At 38.7% G+C, this 18,477-nt stretch overlaps 4 protein-coding genes across 11 annotated transcripts in view; 3 read left to right on the top strand and 1 right to left on the bottom strand.

Moving 5' to 3' along the window:
• The window catches only part of PHOT2 (phototropin 2), an 89,269-nt gene extending 87,702 nt beyond the window's left edge, over nucleotides 1-1,567 (top strand). For 2 of the 4 annotated variants that reach the window (XM_088951659.1, XM_088951660.1), the window contains exons 23-24: nucleotides 985-1,097; nucleotides 1,242-1,567. In XM_088951659.1, coding sequence (XP_088807785.1) covers nucleotides 985-1,095 — 111 coding nt within the window. In that variant the 3' untranslated portion in view covers nucleotides 1,096-1,097; nucleotides 1,242-1,567. Of the gene's footprint in view, nucleotides 1-984 lie in introns of all 4 variants that reach the window. The other 2 variants (XM_088951657.1, XM_088951661.1) reach the window with 1 other exon arrangement.
• A 3,517-nt stretch (nucleotides 1,568-5,084) lies between these two features.
• On the bottom strand, nucleotides 5,085-7,371 carry LOC148849622 (uncharacterized). 2 transcript variants are annotated; one of them, XR_016101166.1, is made up of 3 exons: nucleotides 5,826-7,371; nucleotides 5,551-5,611; nucleotides 5,085-5,421 (listed from the first exon to the last, which is right to left on the bottom strand). XR_016101166.1 is itself a non-coding variant. In XM_088951667.1 (2 exons), the coding sequence occupies exon 1, from the start codon at nucleotides 7,081-7,083 to the stop codon at nucleotides 5,860-5,862; it is 1,224 nt and encodes a 407-aa protein (XP_088807793.1). In that variant the 5' UTR covers nucleotides 7,084-7,304; the 3' UTR covers nucleotides 5,085-5,421; nucleotides 5,826-5,859. The 2 variants fall into 2 exon arrangements, 1 of the variants encoding a protein (XP_088807793.1); XM_088951667.1 differs by lacking the exon at nucleotides 5,551-5,611 and having other exon boundaries at nucleotides 5,826-7,304.
• Nucleotides 7,308-14,424, top strand: PDE191 (Mitochondrial transcription termination factor family protein). 3 transcript variants are annotated; one of them, XM_088951669.1, is made up of 3 exons: nucleotides 7,308-7,446; nucleotides 8,526-9,527; nucleotides 13,763-14,424. In XM_088951669.1, exon 2 carries the CDS (start codon nucleotides 8,531-8,533, stop codon nucleotides 9,524-9,526), a length of 996 nt encoding a protein of 331 aa, XP_088807795.1. In that variant the 5' UTR covers nucleotides 7,308-7,446; nucleotides 8,526-8,530; the 3' UTR covers nucleotide 9,527; nucleotides 13,763-14,424. The 3 variants fall into 3 exon arrangements, with proteins under 3 accessions (XP_088807795.1, XP_088807796.1, XP_088807794.1); XM_088951670.1 differs by lacking the exon at nucleotides 13,763-14,424 and adding an exon at nucleotides 9,607-9,799 and having other exon boundaries at nucleotides 8,531-9,527; XM_088951668.1 differs by lacking the exon at nucleotides 13,763-14,424 and adding an exon at nucleotides 9,607-9,799.
• A 605-nt stretch (nucleotides 14,425-15,029) lies between these two features.
• On the top strand, nucleotides 15,030-18,405 carry LOC148849620 (protein DETOXIFICATION 33-like). 2 transcript variants are annotated; one of them, XM_088951665.1, is made up of 8 exons: nucleotides 15,030-15,793; nucleotides 15,955-16,496; nucleotides 16,610-16,699; nucleotides 16,888-16,944; nucleotides 17,212-17,450; nucleotides 17,664-17,782; nucleotides 17,946-18,032; nucleotides 18,147-18,405. In XM_088951665.1, exons 1-8 carry the CDS (start codon nucleotides 15,554-15,556, stop codon nucleotides 18,243-18,245), a joined length of 1,473 nt encoding a protein of 490 aa, XP_088807791.1. In that variant the 5' UTR covers nucleotides 15,030-15,553; the 3' UTR covers nucleotides 18,246-18,405. The 2 variants fall into 2 exon arrangements, with proteins under 2 accessions (XP_088807791.1, XP_088807792.1); XM_088951666.1 differs by lacking the exon at nucleotides 16,888-16,944 and having other exon boundaries at nucleotides 15,428-15,793.
• Nucleotides 18,406-18,477: the final 72 nt, after the last annotated feature.

Raw genomic sequence — 18,477 nt, 5'->3', positions numbered from 1 at the left:
AACAAATCCAGTGACTTTGCCTTTTTAAGATTACAACTGTGTCCAAAAGCACTGTTGTCTGTTAACCCCTTGTTTTGCTAATTGATCTGCTAGACTGTTAGCCAACCTTGGAGTCCAGAGAAGTATTTAACTACAAATCCTTTGACAGCCTCCTAAACTTTTTTATCTCATTTCTGAAACACCACGGACTCCTTTCCTCTTGTTTCAGCCAGCTTAATATTACTTTGGAATCTCCTTCAGTTATCAACTTTTGAATCCTAACTCTACAGCTTTTTGCAAGCCAAACATCACTGCCTTCAGCTCAATTCTTGTGGAATCCCCTTCCCCAAGTGGTCCTGAAAACGTACCCAGGATTTCTCCCCTGTCATTTCTTACCACCCCTCCTATCCAGAAGGCCTGGATTGCCAAAACTACTGCAATCGAAGTTCAACTTAAGAAAACCAACTTTGGGTGAGACTATGTTTTCTCCCATGTTATCTAAAGATCTAAAAGGCCAGAACTCAGTGTTAGTCAAAACTATCTAGGGTTGTGAGAGGGCTGCATCTGATGCCGACTTTATTTAAAGTTCTAAACACATAGATTACGTTTTAGTTTCTTTGGCCAACTCCCAACTTAGTGGGTTTGCATATTATAATAAATCAAGGCAAACATATGGTAGAAAGCTATCGGTTAAGAGTCTTAGAGATGCTTATTTTAAAGACAACTTTCCCATTTTAAATTGCTTATGTGAAAATTAAGTGTAAATGACTGTTCTTAACAAAATAACAAATAACTAAGTTCCGCGAACCAATTTCTAGTATATTCGTGTCAAATGGCAATTAGATGGTCATGTTACCTAAAAGTGACAAATCATAAGAGAGGCCTTAGGCCTTTGGATCGCGAACTCCAGAGGAGGTTTATATGTTCTAGTCTGCTCTTAATTAGCCCTTTTCTAAACTTGAGATGTAAGATTTACTATATAGTTATCTGTTTGCTTGCATGCAGAGCCCACCACCATTAGAGGTGCCTCTTCAATTGATTGGAAAGGATTCTAAATCTAAAGATGTGGAATGGGACGATGAGGGAGTGCTTGTTCAGTCTATAGACATCTTTTAAAGGTGTGAATAAGTTGTTTCAGGAAATTTTACATCTGGAGATCTTTAATTAGTATAAGCTGGCTCTAAAAATTTACCTGCAAATCATTCATTGGTTTAGTTTCTGGGTGCAACTTGGCCCATGATTGTCTTGAACCTGATCTTTAGGTTCAGTGGTGCTTGCATGTCTACACTTCAGGTTGGGAGTGGGCTGAAATGATAACCCATCTTTCCCTAGCTTGAAGAATATAACTTTGTGGTACAATCGTCTTGCTTGACATGGATCTTTGTAGCAAATGCTTCTATAATCTTGTCGAGAGTATGCAAGATATACTGGTGTTGCGGTTGGTGTATTCATAAGTTGACAGCGAAAAGATGCAGGCTATAAGATCCAACCAGAAAGTGGATAGCGCTTCAGCACCATTAATATTGAACCCATTTGTAATCTCTATGTGCATTTTTATTATAGAAAATAAATAGTTATTTACAGAGCATCCACCACCCATTGCTTTTTTATCTTGGATGAATAAATGGATAATAAAGATAATGAGCAAATCATCTCTCTCTCTCTCTTATGGTACTAGGGGCTTAATTGTTCACTTTTCAGAACCTCAAAGGTTTATGGACCCTGCCTTGTAACAGGACTTGATCTCTGGTAGGCTTAGGCTATGGTTGGTTCTGTGGGTGTTTATTGGGAAAACACCACCACATCAGCACCGCTTAGGCTATGGACCATACGTTGGTGTTTATTGTGCATGAAACCACTGTTTGGTTTCAACATTTATCGAATAAATATTAAAAAACAGAAACACTTGGATTTATGTGATGGAGGAATTGGAGGAAAACTTCAAATTCTGGTTTCTCCCAATGCCCCAAGCCCCCAATATTATTGAAATGAAATGATTAAAATATGAAGGGGATATTCAACCATAAAATTTAGGGAGAAATACGGACAGGTCCATTGTGAGTTCTGATTTCCACTGTAGATCTATAACATTTGAAAATGTCAATTACCCCCACCCTATGCACCAATGCCCGCCCATGAATTGGCATCAATTTGGAGTTGACACCTACTCCAACTGTTCCTTGGGCCTATGAAATCTGACCCTGGGCTGAATCGTCATTCTCCCTAAAATTTATACTTGCAAGGGTCTTTCTTACCACCCAAGAAACAAGGAGATTTTTTCTTTCTTTTGCCATGTCCTGGGCCCGTTAGACAGGCTTGAATCTCCTAGTCCTATCCAAAGTTTTGAAAACCGGATCAGATCAGATGGTTGGAATGGTTGACCTGAAACCTGTCCAGGCAGCCGGTTCTGTTTCACCCTAAAACCGTTCCTGGGCCAAAAACTTGGTTAGCAATCTATTAACTTGGGTGGTCAAACTATCAACCAGGATAATGGTTTCTGGCAATTTTTTAAATTAGAATGAACCGTCTGTTCAAGTCAGACAGTTGAACTGCTAACTTGAAAATCAGTGGCCAAAGCGGTTTCAATTCTGAATCAGTTTTTAAAACATTGGTCATGTCCACTAACCGTTCCCGTATTCCTACCAGATTCATGGAGAGATTTTCTCATTACACTGATAATATTTTGTGGTTGGGTAGGAGATCTGGAGTGCCGTTTGACTGGTTATGAAGTAAATGCAAAGTTGTACTATCAACCGATATGCTCCAATTTTTTATATGCACTTTCTCTCACATTTCAAAATTTGTTTCTTTTTTATCCATAAATTCCCTTAATTATTATAAGTTTATAACCCACCATTTTTTGTTATAGAAGCAAAATGATTTGACCTTTGGTCTACCACCGACCAAGTTCTAAATATTGATGCCGGTATGGGTGTATTGGTACTGTTTTTTTATTTTTTTAACTTTTTTTTTTTCAAATTCGGTTCAGAGGGGTCAATTTAAGATTCCTCCACCTCCTAAGCTGGCCAAAACCTTGATACACCTTCCGTAGGGACATATTGAAATGCTCCCAATACGATACATTGGCCGATATAAGTCAATACGTAATGATTTTTTGAACCTTGCCACTCACACAAGATTAACAACAATTAACGCATCACCTTCAAGTATGGTATGCGAAAATTGCATAGCATGTGTAAATTGTAGTCCCTCAAGATAAGTTCTTTCATGCTGGAAGAACTTTGACCAATCAAAACCCCTCCCTGAATTTTAATGGGTAGGATTTTTTTTTTTTTGGTAAAAAATAGGTAGGATTTCAGGGAGTTGAAAATTTAAAATGTAAATACAAATTAATAGGCGGGATTTGAGGGAGTTAAATATGTGATATTTAAACATGGGATTAGGTGCCATTTATTGGTATATGTCGGCCCGTACTTCGATCACTGCTTCTTCCTTTGGTCTATATAGAGTCCAAAAGTTTCCCTAACATGGTTAATAACAGATCTCACAGAAGGTGGTCTATGCTAGACAAATATATTGTGATGAGGGATGTCTAATCATATTTTTGAAAAGAAAGGGATGTTTCAGTTGCAGTAAAAAAAAAAAAGCATAGCACTGGGGACTTTGCAGAAAATTTTCCTTGATTTTTTTTTTTTTTTTGTGGAATTAAAAGATTCATCCATTCAATATTGATGATAAGTTCCGATATCTGTCAGATGTGGCAGAATTGGAATGGAGCAAAATGATAAGTTCCGATAGCCAATAAACCAGTCAGGATTGGAATGGAGCAAAATGGTAATCCTAGATTTTGCTAACGGATTGTACAAGCGAATTTGACCTTGTCTACAGTTCTCTTGGAGTTGCTCCTTTCTCTTTTTCCTTGTCATTTATTCTTGATAAAAGATCATTGTTTATTCAGGGTTTTAGAGGACAGGATAATAAGGGAGAAAGTAGCAACTGCAAGAGATTGTAGCACTCTGATCTTTGCACAATGATAGGAGCTTATGGAATCTGCAACATGTTCACACTCGCAGGGTGTTGCTTTAGGAGGGCCCCGGTTCCCCTCAAATGCAAACTCCCTTGAGGCTTAAAAAAATAGGAAGGAAGAAGATTTAGAAGTAGCAGCTAACCCACCTAACTGGATTAGCTGCCATGGCTACTGCTGTATTCCTTAGTGCTTGCCATTTTCTTATTGCTTGTGAGTCATGAAACTCAATTTGGCTGGAATCTTAAACCATTTGGACAGTCTGATGATTGTAGTATAAGGTCCCTGCATCTGGCCATCTACTGCCTGTTTAGATTTTCAAAATCACCATCGGGATTGTATCAATCACAAAGATCAATTATGCAACTTTAGATCAGGCGAATGGTGATCATTTATTATACTCTAAAAATATTACACTAGAAAATGTTTCAACTTGATATTTGGCTCCAGGCAATGGTTGGCCTCATTGTTGCAAATTTTGTAGTCAAATACTACATTTACACATCATTTATCCCGAGTTCTTAATATTCTTAACAGGGACAGCATGCTTCAGAATATGTGTGCACATATTGCAGGGTCATGGATGGGAGAATTAGAATCAGACAGAAGAGTGTGCAGCCGTGCAGGAGTCTGAATAAAGACGTCCACTCAGTGACAGGTTTAAATAAAACGTATGCACTATTAATTCTAACATTGTTCTGTAGGAAATATGGCAATCATAATGTATATTAGCTCAAGTAAAAGCATAATAAGGAAAAATATCTGGTAGGAAAGTTGTTCACTCAGAACATGGATGCTTCATCCATTTAGAAGGGGTTCATGCGAGACTGATACATGCATTTGTATGTGGAATTGTGGACAATTGCTGTTTTTGTTGTTTTATTACTTGGTAGAGTATATGTATATATATATTTTTGTTTCATAGTTCTGATTTTCTTTTTATGCCTCAAAAATGCTTTTGGCCTACGAGTAGCCTCTCTGCTACTTAAAAGTTAATCCATTTTAAAACAGCATGATCCAACTAGGTAAAGAGTTAAGACTAAAGACAGTTGATTTGCCCAGACATCACGCCTAGGTTTAAAGGACTCCTGAAGCTATTTATCAAAAAAGAAAGGACTCCTGAAACAAGAAGATGGATGATAAAACAATATTTTCCCAATAATTTGCAAGGATTACTCACTGGACCACCAGGACTCCTGAAACAAGGTGATGATAAATACCAGTGTTCTCAAAAAATAAGAGCATTCTCTAATTTTTTTTTTTTTATTGTAAAGCTAGCAGAGGAATTACAATCAGAACCTTCTCTATTGAATATAAAGCAAAGTGAGCCGAAAAACATAAAGCTAGCAGAGGAATTACACCAGATATAGGGCTATGGAATCATGGAATTTCTCAGACCCGCCAGTTATTCAGCTTAAGGCTTTTGATGATCATCATTAATGTCACAAAACTCACAACTGTCAGTAAACAGGGAAACATTCAACAAACAGAAGAATACTAATCACTCCATGTATACATACAGACGTCACAATAGTTTAAATTGTAAGATAAAGAGGTAGTCATAATAAACATTAAGACAAACTTACCCTTCCCAAAAGAAGATAAACTTACTAAATGAGATACTAGTAAAGAACCATCAGAGCTGAACTGCAGAAGATAATCAGATATAGCACTTCGATGAAGTCATCTTTCTTTGAAGATTAGACAAGCAAAGACTAAATGGACTAAAATGTATTCTTATCATAGTCATGTCTCATGGAACAAAAAAATAAAAAAAAAACAGTCATTTATCAACTAAAGATGCAGAAGTGTATAAAGACAGCCAAGGTAAAAGGGAAAGAAATCCAATGCAAGAACTTACAAATTTTCGGTTAATAACTCTGCATATATAGAATTTAGAATGATAGTTTTGAATTTTTCTTCCCAAATACAGCTTCCCAAATTAATGGTGAGAACGGCCCCTTCTTGTCCAAATATTCTCTGATAGCCTTCTCATCCACAAAGTATCCCTTCTCCCTTAATCTCTCAATGGTGCTCTTCGCTTCTTCCACACCCTTGTCCCTACAAATCGCGTCAACCAGGCCTGTAAAGGTTGTCACATTTGGGGAATGACCGGCCTCCAACATCTCAACGCAGATGTCTATGGCGTCCTCCAATCTCTTCCCTTTGTACAACCCCTGAATGAAGACTGTGTAACTGAACGCATTCGGTGAAATCCCATTATTCTGCATCTTTCTAAAAATCCTCTTGGCATCATCAAGTTTCTCAGCCTTACAGAAGCCCTCAACTACAGCCGTGTAGATTACAACTTCCGGGAACGTACCCTTCTCGCGCATTAAGCCAAACAGCTTCATGGCTTCTTGGACCAGCCCATCCTTGCAGAGGCCATCAAGCATTGCCACAGCATTCGGGATGAGACCCGTTTCCTTCATTTTCCTGAAAATTTCGTCGGCATCTTGTGGCGTCGAATCTGGTTCTGCTTTGACATCGGTTTCTGCAACTTGGGTGGGAGAAGTTTCGTTTGTATTCTGTTTCTTCTCTTCGCAAAGCCTCAATTTTTCGAGGAAACTCTCGTCCAATGGACTCCCTCTCTTCTCTTCCTTCATGGGTCTATTAGGAAACTGCACTGAAGGACTTTGCTGCGACTCCGAAGCCCTCTCGTCGACGATGTCCGAACCAAAGTCGAATTTGCGGGCAAAAGTATCACCGTTGAACCTACCTTCTCTCTTTCCCTCTCTACTGGATCCAAAATGAGTTTGCCGTATTTGGTCAGGTTTTCTCATTTTCTCATCATCTTCGTCGTCTCCAAGCTTGAATTTTCCATTGAAATGATATTCAGATGGCTCTCGTCGTTTCTCTCCTCTCATGGGCCTGTTGGGTATCGGGTTGGGGGGGTTCTGATAAGTTCTATTACTTCTTTCTTCATCTTTTCCATCTTGACCATAACCAGATTCGAGTTTACTGAAGAAGGGATCCTGTGATGCATTACTTCTTATTTCTCCTCTTATGGGTCTATCCCGAATCGAGCTAAAATGGTGCACTATAGGAAATGTTGAAACTGTTTCAGAACGATGTGAGAGAAATTTGAGAAGATTTGAGAAACGAAATTTGGAAGCCATGAACGGGTTTCCTTCTTTCTCTTCTGGTTCAGACTTCAGAGGACCCAGGACAGACTCGGAGGGGCTAGGGTAAGGGTTTTAGGCGAATGACAATTGATTCTCTGATTAAGGGTACTTTAGCCCTAACGCAAAAATGAAAAGGGTACTTACGGAAAAATGATGAATGTACCCCTTTAAAGGCTGAAGTGGTTCTCTACTTCTCATCTCCGGATAAGGCTTTTTACCTCCTAACCGCGACTCTAGTCCGTATCCGCTCCTTCGGATTTCAGACCTTCATATTCCAGCAACTGTTCTGAAAAACACTTCCAAAGCTTGCAATGGTTAAAAGAAGCTTAGCTTGAACCATCCGTGAATTTCATCGAGGTAACCTTCTCTCTCTCTCTCTCTCTCTCTCTCTCTCTCTCTCTCTCTCTCTCTCTCTCTCTCTCTCTCTCCTTCTTCTAATTTGAGTTATGGGGAAGTTACCACGCACAACCTTCTTCAGATTAGACCATTTAATGTCCTTCAGGGGATCCTGTTAAATTGATCAACCAGGCAATTTTTCTTTTATATGTTTGGAAAGGTACCCGGTTGGAAATCTCTTCTCACTTCTAAGACCTTGATTGACGAAATTTATATTTTCCAATTTAGTAAGATTTGATACTTGCCCATTTGAACCGGTTTCAGTTTAAACTTTCCAGTCTTGGCAAATAGTACACTTGTTTCCTTCTTCCTTCTCTCTCTCTAACTTTAGTTCTTGATGTGGTCTAGACTGTCTAGTAAGACCAGTATATGCTTTTTTCCTGAGTTGTTCATTGGGAAACTAGTTATTTATATTGAATGTGGATAATGTTTATTGTAAAATTTGTTGCTTAAGACTGATTTTATCATCAAAACCATTTATTTTAAGTAAATTTAGAAAAAATACATTTTTCTTCCATCTAATTCTTGTTGAATTTCATGAATAAAAACGCATTGTTGATCTGATGGCTCATTCTGCTTTCTATGAGGTGATATATATGATCTGTAAGGGAAATAGTGCGTGCTCATGAAAAACTTTGGAAATACTAAAGCACAGTTTATTACCGTAGAAGTGTTTTTTTATATATGATAATGATTGATGAATGCATGCATTGCTAATTTTAATGTCATGGTAGTGTATGCCTATGAAGGATGTTGGAACACGGATGCTTATGGTGTTATCCTCACTCTATCCTGTTGTATGGTTACTATGGTGTAAAAGGATATATAACTTCTTTTAAGCTAAAATTACTTTTCATTTTCCTACATTCTAGTTTTCAGGATAATTCAACTGTTCCTTTTAGAAAACCTGTTTTCTTCAATCTTTCAGAATTCAACTGTTCCTAGTTTTGTATTTCTCTCGTCCCTGAAATATATGTATTGCTGTATTTGAACAAATTTAGGCTTGAATATAAATCTTTCTACTAAAACTATCTTCCCAGGAAAGATGGAAATCAGCAGCAGTCAAAAGGGCAGCATCATTGGGTTCTTCAGGGAACGAGGTTTTGATGAGAAAAACATCCATGAAATGTTCAAAAGATGCAAGCGTTTAGAGGGCACAGAAAGAGAAAAAACCTCCCAGAATTGGGATTACTTGAGAAGCATTGGTATTCAAGAGAGGAAGCTTCCTTCTGTTGTTTCAAAGTGCCCCAAGATCCTTACTTTAGGCCTAAATGAGAAGCTTGTGCCTATGGTTCAATGTCTTGCAACCTTGGGAACAAAACAGAATGAGGTGACCTTGGCCATAATGAAATTTCCCCACATACTCTCTCATAGTGTGGAAGAGAAGCTTTGTCCTCTACTAGCTTTCTTCCAGGCATTGGGGATTCCAGAAAAGCAGTTGGGTAAGTTGATACTTCTAAATCCAAGGCTCATCAGCTACAGCATTGAAACAAAACTTGTGCAAATTGTGGATTTTCTTGCTAGCCTTGGTCTTAGCAGAGAGGGAATGATTGGTAAGGTTCTGGTGAAGCACCCATTTATTATGGGTTACAGTGTTGAGAAAAGGCTACTTCCTACTTCAAAGTTTCTAAAGTCAGTGGGTTTGACTGAGTTAGAACTCCAAAAAGTGGCAATGAATTACCCTGAAGTTTTGTGTAGAGATGTCGAGAAGATTCTGAAACCCAACCTCTCTTTTCTGAAGAGATGTGGATTTGGAGATAGACAGATAGCAGTTCTGGTGGCTGGATATCCCCCTGTACTCATAAAGAGCATTAGAAATTCTTTGGAGCCAAGGATTAGGTTCTTGGTGGAGGTAATGGGAAGACAGATTGATGAAGTGGCAGATTACCCTGATTTCTTTCGCCATGGTCTGAAGAAGAAATTAGAGTTGAGGCAAAGGCTCTTGAAAGACAAGAATGTAAATTATAGCTTGAGTGACATGCTGGAATGTAATCCGAAGAAGTTTGCGTTAAAGTTTGGTTTGGTTGAAGGGCTTAGCTGAGGTATTATGGTAACTTCCTTTCAATTTTGTGACATTCTTAGTCCAGATTAATGGTTTAAATACCTATCATTTTTATGCAGATTGGAATTTGATGTTGCCTGTGTTGTGGTGTTTGATTAAGGTAAACTTAAACCAAAAATAGTTTAGGCTGCCTTTTCCAGGATTAGACAAAAGAGTCTTTGCCTGCTCCTGCTTCTGTAATTCTTAGTCATTTCCAAATTCTGTTTGTACTGTGTAGAAACAACAAATCTGAATGCTCATCGCAACATCATATACCTAGTGCTCAATTGGTTGGGTCTGATCCGTTTCAGGGTAGACCTGGTCCCCATCCAATAAATAAATGTGCAGAACCAGTCCCAAACCAGTATAATAACGGACCCTGAACCAACCCAATTATTAATTGAGATTATTGGGTCCGATCCGATAAGATCCAAAAAAAAATTAACAGCCATGCTTTTAAGCTGTAATTCCACAACAAAACTACTCATTTGTTAAATTGACACATTTGGTCAGTGTTTTGTGTTGTGACTTCATGATTTCTTGCTGTCTGTTCTGCTCTGACACTGGCGAAACTTTACATCTACATGCATAGTTGAGAAAGTTTGGATGGATAATATCAGAATCCCTGCCTATTAGAAATTTAACGATCTAGAGTGGCACTTGCAATTACATCTATTTCAACTAGGGATTGGTACTAGTTATATCTGTGTGCCTTGTGCCTTTTGAAAAGGTTCTACAGTTAATTATCAAAAAAAAAAAAAAGAAAAGGTTCTACAGTTAAATCATATAGAATAGGAGCACACCATTGACGCTGAAGAGAAGAACATACAAATCTTGTGTTGTTGAAACGGCCTTTAATGTATCAGTACCATAAATTACTGTGGAGCTGCCAATGGAAAAGGTGGGTGAATGGGAGAGGCACTCCATTGAATTTGAACTGGTTTAAGGGTCAAATGTAATTAGCAGAGTATAGAGAATTTTATTAGTCAATCGGGGATCAAACTTCAAATTACAGTTGCTTCCCAATCAAGTGAAGCTCTTGGAAGTTGGAATCTATAGCGTAACTACTTTTTATATTACTTCCTCTCTTGATTGGGAACAAATTTTGACTCCAAACAGATAGCCATGAGATATGCTCCTCCCCTAGTAGATTTCTATAGTATTTTATAGTCTCTTGTCATAACTCAACAAAATAGAAATTCCCTTCATCCTTGTGGTCAAAACTCAAAAAGAGATTCCTTATCTGTGAGGTTAACAAACATATCCATATTTTTTGGGTAACCTGTACTTTGGGAGTAGTGGTAATTAGCTCTTCCCTTACCTTTCATTTGCAATAAAAACCCTCCTGAAATTTCAAATTCCAACAAAGACCTCTCTCCATTAAATTGAGTGATGGAAGAAGTTAATTTACCAAAATACCTACTCAAGAAAGGCCCCTCTCCCCGCCACTGGTTGCTGGCCAATACAACAATGACTTGAAAACATCAACTGGTTCAGGTTGCAAAGGTCATAACCAGTGATGGATGCTGGTACAAATTACACAGAAGCCCAGGATTGCCTTGAAAACACTAATTGCTTTACCACCTATACCTATACGTATATATGGTATTTGGTAAGATCATGCTAACTGAGGGCTAGCTCGTTGGTGTGTTACCTGGTTTGTTTCAGTGTTAACGTAGAATTAAATCCCACAATCAGTACTTTAGAAAAAAAAAGGGATTAAGGAAAAGTTATTAATGGTGCATGACACCAAATACCAAAAAAAAAAAAAAAGCAAGCTTAATTAATTAATTACAACATTCGCTACATCTGATTATAAACCGAAGCTCCTTTAAAACTTAAAAGCAAGCTTAATTAATTAATTGTTTCACACCGGTAGTGGGCAGTCTTTATCTTGCCATCTTTTGAGTTGGCTGTCTATTACAACATGATATCTCAATTTGGGGGATTGATAGAGAGTAGTTTTCCCTTTTTATTCATTGATGAGCACACTTGTCGAACCAGGATCCTGTCCTGTGATATCAGTCATCTTTGTATGCTCCACATATGTTCACATCAATATTTTCAAAAGCGAACCGGACCGGAAAAACTAGTAATCAGTCACCTAATCAGTTTCGTTTTACCCCAAAATTGTTATTTGGCCAAAAACTGTTGATTTAGTCAGTGAATGTTGATTCCAACAGTCAAATCATCAAACCATTCGACCCATGAATAATTTTTTTGTCGTTTCTTGAGTTTTAAAAATTTTTAAACTTTTTTTGTCAAAGTGGGCTGTTTGATTGGACCGGACGGTCGAACTGTTTGACCGGAGAACTGGAGCCCAGAATAATTCCCTATCCGGTCCGATTTTAAAAACCTTGATTCACATCCTAGTGGGCCATAAATCATACTAGAGGATCCAGACTGACTATCAGACCTTTAGGCTATGCCTGGTTTGAAGGAAAAGGTAGGGAAACCTTTACAAACCTGCAAACCTTGTAAAGGTTTTCTTATACTTCCCTACTTTTTCCTTCAAACCAAGCACACCTTTAAGTTTTAGGGTCATTTACTAAATACATCATTTGTTTCATGTATTTACTAAGGGCCCATTTGGTTTGCAGGAATAGGGGTCTGGAATCAAAATTGGGATGGGTTATTCTGATTCTAACTATTTGGTTGGGCATAATTGGAATCGCATTCCCATTCTCGGTGACATTCCCCTATTTGAGGGAATGGCCATTCCCTCCCCTCCCTTGGGAATGAAATATCATTCTAGCTGATTTCAATTTCCATTCTGATTCCTGTTTGAACCAAACAGACTATGGGAATAGACCATTCCGATTCCGATAGATTTTGATTTCGGTTTTGACTATGAACCAAACAGACATTTAAGAGTAGACCTACTTTGTAGTTTGTGTTTTACAAAAACACCCCTATAATTTGCAATGAATTTATTTTAATTGATCTTTCATCATATGACAGTGGAAAATGGCAATTTTGACCCTAAGGTCTATTTGAATAAATTTGATAAAAAAAATGAAAATACCATTTTTTCCCCTAACAAATACGGGCAACCATTCTATTTGGTTAATTTTGTTTTTTGTATGGGCCCTTACCCCTTGAACATTTTACATTCAGTTTAGGTGATCATGTTACTATTTTCAAATGGCAAAACAAACACTTCTTAGTGAACGGCCTATAAAGTAAATAGATTGCAAATTATAGAGGGTATTTTAGTAAAGAAAAAATTCCTGATAAGTACCCTGTACTTTGGGCTGGGTGCAAATTTAGTACCCGAATTTTAAAACCCTACAATCTAGTATCCAAATTTTTATTTTGCGACAATCTAGTACCTAGCGTTAATAGACCGTTATGTATATTACATGACCTCATGTGCGATTTAAGACTTTTAAAAATATCAAAATTACCCTTAGACACTGTTCATCATCTTCTTTCTCAAGCCCAAACACATTGTTCATCATCAAATTCCGATAACCCAAAGAATGGAATGTCGGAATGTTGGAGAGTAGGACCACTACTACTCCCTCGAAAAAAAATCTATATATTAAAAAAGGAAAAGAAAAGGCGCTACTTTAATACTTTGCTTGGGGGTGTAGAAAGAAGAAGAAACAGAGACGATGGTCAGATCAATTTTGCTCAGGTTTCCTGGTTGACTCAAACGCATTTGCTGCTATTGCTCAGAAGCGAAGGACATACAAATGTAAGTAATGGTAGATGTATTGATCAAAGAAAAGAAAAGGAGAAGGAAAAAAGGAAAGGAATCCATCCATTGATAAACGTTGGCAGAAGAGAAGAGCATCGAAGATGAGCCATGCTCTCCAATCCTACCACATTATTGGCGAACGGTGGTAGCCAAGTTGGTGGTGGTAGTGGTTGTTGAATCACACCGGGGAACGTGGTCGGAAAATGGTTTGCACTTTGATACCTGCTACCGGAAGAAGCCATTGATTGGGGAGCAAAACCAGGAAGGAATGAGCTCATCAACTCCAAAAATGGAGAATATTTCCTCGTCGTTGTTAGAGTTTCCTTGCCCTTACACGCCTTATCCATCGAGTTGTAGCTACCACTGAAACGAATCATCTGACCCAATCCAACCTGCAACTCTAGGGCATCCGTCATGGGAAATCCAGCATGGTTGTTATTGGTGTAATTGAAATTTGAGGCTTGGTTATGCTTATTGGATGAACCCATATTCTCAAATCTTGGATTGATACTGTTGTGGTTGTGGCTGTATAGGTTCAATAATGTGTTGGTAGAATATCTCGGTTGCATCTAAGATCGTTGAGGGTTCATCTGCACTCTATTTGTACCTTTTCCCAGTAAGGATGAACTCATTCCAACACTGTGGTTTCATTCGTTGATTAAGAGAAGGTGCAGAGCCAAGAAAAGTGAACTTGATATGCTCTTCAAGCTCGACTACTCTGAAGTAGGTAAGCAAGTTGATCGTCTCTACCTAATGCCCCGCTCCGCCGTCTAACTCGCCAACTTCAAACCTTCCCTCTACGAACGCCCTGTCCGTCGTATCGCTGCCGAAGTCTCCAAGAATCTCGAACGTGCCTTGGCTCTCGTCTGTAAGTGCAAGCGCAGCTGCGTCCTCTGCAGAGTCGTCACCGATTTCCGCAAGCTCTTCAACCTCCTCGACGCCTCCATCGGCAACAGACTTCAAAGCCTGAAGAGTTTTGAAGCAGCAGAAAAAGAAGAAGAGTATAAGGAGCTTCATTTTGTGTCGGATTCCGAATCTCACAGAAAAATCATTAATAGAAGGATGGATCGTAATTGTAGAAGGTTGGGAGTTTATACAAAGGAGTAAAGTTGGAAGATTACATTTGAACGGTATTTTTATCTTTTTACATTTGAACGGTATTTTTGTCTTTTTATATATTAATATTTGAAGGGTATTTTTGTCTTTTTACATATTATTTAACATCTAATATTAAAGTTAGGGTATTAAATTGTCGCGTTTTAAAGTTTGGATACTAAATTCACACAGTCTAGAGTATACATACATATGGAAAATTTTCCCTTTAGTAAAATAAAAATTACAAGTAAATTTAAATGAATTCATGAAATTTCACGGGGTATTCTAGCAAATGACCCGATGTATTATTTCTAAAGAAATTACTACCCATAAGGGTACACTACCAGACGGCTTCCTTTTCTACGTGAGCATAGTGAATTTTGTCTTTGATAGGTTTGATTGTAGTGAAATGTTGTTGAAGGGCTCTCTGCTGGTTCATTGTAATTTGATTCTATCCTGTTAATCATCCCTGAGTCACCATTCACCAACAACCCTGATTGACCTCATCTGTACGTCCCTGTCCCCTCAATGGATTTGGTGAAAATTGAACCCTCAAAACACTCCCCATTCCACTACTACCCACCATAAAATTCTAAACCACCAGTCTATACATACTCCAAAGGAATTTGAATGGGATTCACACCAACCTCACAGTATATTACAGCAGATGTATTTAGAATCTCTCTCCATGAATGGCAATATAATATACAAGTACGGGAAGTATTTCCAATATATGGCTACAAAAAGCAAATCCGGACTCACTCCATAGGCTGCCCCACACTGAGCAAAGCTGAATTCTTTTTCCTTGAGTTGTGTATACTTGGAAATATGTAACACTAACACAGCGGCACAGCTGCAGACCTGCAGTTCTTTCTCCTTGAATTGTGTATACTTGAAATATGTAACATTAACAGCTATCCATGTAACACAATGTGAGAAGAAGAAATTCACAAATTCAGACTGGTAGATAGGTGATTTTTTGATTTGTTGGTGCTAACTGAAAACTGGACAGCAGCAAACGGGACAAATTCTTCCATATGGAAATAGATGTCTATGAGACGAATCGTCTATTTAAGTCTTGAGACAGATCCAGTTCTCTTAGAACTCTCCCAAAGTCCCCAAATCCACAACAATCCCTCCTATGTCCTTTTCTACTAAATTTGAGACAAACCCACTTCACCTTTTACATCTTTTGTTTACTTTGGAGAAAAGTTTCTTCCGAGAGGGCCATGGATCCTACGCCATTAGTAGGGTCCGATTACAAGTCTAGATCAAAGACAATATCGATCAAGATATGGCAAGAGTGGAAGAAGTTGTGGCTTCTTGCTGGACCTTCAATTTTGATCGCTGTATTCCAATTCTCTCTGTTTGCAATCACACAGACCTTTTCGGGACATCTCGGAGCAGTTAAACTTGCTGCAGTGGCTATCGGGAACTTGGTCATCTCCGGGATTGGCTACGGCTTCTTGGTAACTAATCAGAAGTCTAGACTGACTAGACCCTCTGTATAGATAGATGCTATACTTGTTTAAAAGAAAATTCTGTTTCAATAACATAGATGTATGGATGTATGTATTAGATCGGTTTCTAAACATGACTAGATGACATCCCTTTAATTTGTTTGTTACAGATGGGCATGGGAAGTGCTTTGGAAACCTTATGTGGACAAGCATTTGGAGCAGGGCAGCTACACATGATGGGCATATACTTGCAAAGATCATGGATAATCCTGAGTGTGACCGCGGCGGTTACGTGCCCGGTCTTCATTTTCGCGGCCCCGATCCTACGGCTCCTAGGACAAACTGCTGAGATTTCCCAAGTTGCTGGGGAGTTCTCTATATGGATTATTCCACAGTACTTTGCATATGCATGGAACTTTCCAATGCAGAAGTTTCTGCAAGCACAGAGTAAGGTCATGGCAATGACATGGATGTCGGGTATTTGCCTAGCAATCCATGTAATATGGAGCTGGTTGTGTATCGTGAAGCTGGGGTGGGGACTTGTGGGTGCTGCCATTACACTGAATTTAGCATGGTGGTTGCTAGTGTTGATGCAGTTGGTTTACATCCTAGCCGGGACATGCCCTGGAGCTTGGACTGGCTTTTCATGGTTGGCTTTTAAGGATTTATATGGGTTTGTGAAGCTCTCCATGGCTTCAGCCATCATGCTATGGTAGGTCCCTCAGATTCATTAAATCTTGGGTGGAACTGGAGATAGAGATATTCATTTTCTGTGGACTGTGGGCCTTCCAATAAGTTGATAAGTTTGCTCTGTTTACTTTGCAGTTTGGAATACTGGTTTGTAATGATTTTGATTTTGCTAGTGGGGCATCTGAAGTCTAATGCAGAAGTGTATGTGGATGCCATGGCCATATGGTAAGTATAATTAATAACCTTTTACAACCAATTGTTGTTTGCCTCAGTTATTCTCGGGCCACCCCAAATGTTCTTCCTACTCCTACCCCCTTCCCATGATAAAACAAATTTAATTTGTTAACATCAAACTTTGAATATTAATTACTAACTTGCTTTTTCACTTAACCAAATTGTGTTAATTTGTATAGCTTGAATTTGGATGGATGGATTGTGCAAGTCCCAATTGGATTTATGGCTGCAGTAAGGTGAGAACCCATCTTTTTCAAGTATTACAACAACCTGCTTGACCCCAGGGCCCATTTTGTTTGTGGGAGTAGGATCCAGAATTGGAATTCAAATGGGTTATTCTGATTTCAATTGTTTGATTGGGCAGAATCAGAATTTCATTTCCATTCCTGCTGGAGTAGCATTTCCGCTTAACTACACGCTGTAGACAGCTAGGTCATCCATGGAACATTGGCAAACTGAAAATGTTAATGACCCCCATTGTTTTATCTTTTGTAATTTCACAGCGTTAGGGTGTCAAATGAACTTGGAGCAGGAAACCCAAAAGCTGCCAAGTTTTCGGTGATGGTGACGGTGTTAACATCACTCATGGTGGGCATTGCTTTCATGCTTGTAATTCTGATAACTCGCACTAGTTTCCCCGTACTTTTTACAAATGATGAGCAGGTGAGGAAGGAAGTATCAAGGATCTCTTGGTTCTTAGGACTCACCATCGTCCTCGAGAGTGTACAACCAGTTCTATCAGGTCAGCAATTTCAACTTCTCTTTTCATCACTTTCATTTAAAATTACATGTATAGATATAGGTTGGTCCCGTTTTGGGGTTGGCCTAGGCCTACTTGCTGAGCCCGAGTTGTAAATTGTAATCAGCATTTGCTCAGTTGAATACAATAAAGCAAAATTAGGCACAACCCAGAGTCCCATATCTTTCAAAATTGTCGTTTGGTTTTTATAATCAGGAGTCGCAATAGGAGCTGGTTGGCAAGCCATTGTGTCCTACATCAATATTGGATGCTACTTCCTAGTTGGGCTCACTTCAGCTATTATCATGGGTTACAAATTCAATCTTGGTATCAAGGTCTCTCTCTCTCTCTCTCTCTCTCTCTCTCATTTCCATTAGAGTAAGGAGGTATAATCAATATAATGGGGCTTCCTTACTCCTTGGAGAAGAGAACAGAGATATTTTGATCTATATATGTCAATAACTTAAGGTATGACCAATTGGAAATGAAAATGAACAGGGCATCTGGGGTGGAATGTTACTCGGGTTCGTGGCTCAACTCATAATCATATCCATAGTCACATTGCGGACAGACTGGAATAAAGAGGCAAGTACATCCAAATGGGCCTACCAGCATTTTTTATTTTATGGTATTGAGCTTTGTTTTGTCCCTTTGAGCCCCAAGTTTATGATTTTAGGCAATGCATGTCTTTGAGTGCAGGCATCAACAGCACAAGACAGGGTGTCAACATGGGAAAAGTCAACAAGAGATCCTGGGGATGAAGAATCTTTTAGCAACGGTACTCACATCACCACCTAAATAGGGTGGGTACATGTTCAATGTTTAGATCACTGGAGAGAGAGAGAGAGAGAGAGAGAGAGAGAAAGAATGGACCCAATGAAAGAAAATTTCCCAATTACAATTAATGTGGGTTATCAGTTATCAGGAGATATAAAATAGACTAAATCCTTGACAAAAATTGGTTGATGCGTATTGCTAATTTGCATAAGAAAGGACTCCAATTTGCACATGTGAAAGTAGGTGCCGTGCG

The sequence above is a fragment of the Nelumbo lutea genome, chromosome 6 (genome assembly GCF_056320005.1).
Source record: "Nelumbo lutea isolate HS-2025 chromosome 6, American lotus-T2T, whole genome shotgun sequence".
Lineage (NCBI taxonomy): Eukaryota > Viridiplantae > Streptophyta > Magnoliopsida > Proteales > Nelumbonaceae > Nelumbo > Nelumbo lutea.
Note: the sequence above shows the minus strand (reverse complement) of the source record. Positions and strands in the feature narration are given on the sequence as shown.

Excerpts from the sequence above, each read along its gene's own strand:
- LOC148849620 (XM_088951665.1), top strand. The coding sequence starts at position 15,554 with ATGGATCCTACGCCATTAGTAGGGTCCGATTACAAGTCTAGATCAAAG. Across the intron at positions 16,700-16,887 it reads GTGGATGCCATGGCCATATG|CTTGAATTTGGATGGATGGA; the intron begins GTAAGTATAATT and ends TAATTTGTATAG. Across the intron at positions 18,033-18,146 it reads GGACAGACTGGAATAAAGAG|GCATCAACAGCACAAGACAG; the intron begins GCAAGTACATCC and ends CTTTGAGTGCAG.
- PDE191 (XM_088951669.1), top strand. The coding sequence starts at position 8,531 with ATGGAAATCAGCAGCAGTCAAAAGGGCAGCATCATTGGGTTCTTCAGG.
- LOC148849622 (XM_088951667.1), bottom strand. The coding sequence starts at position 7,083 with ATGGCTTCCAAATTTCGTTTCTCAAATCTTCTCAAATTTCTCTCACAT.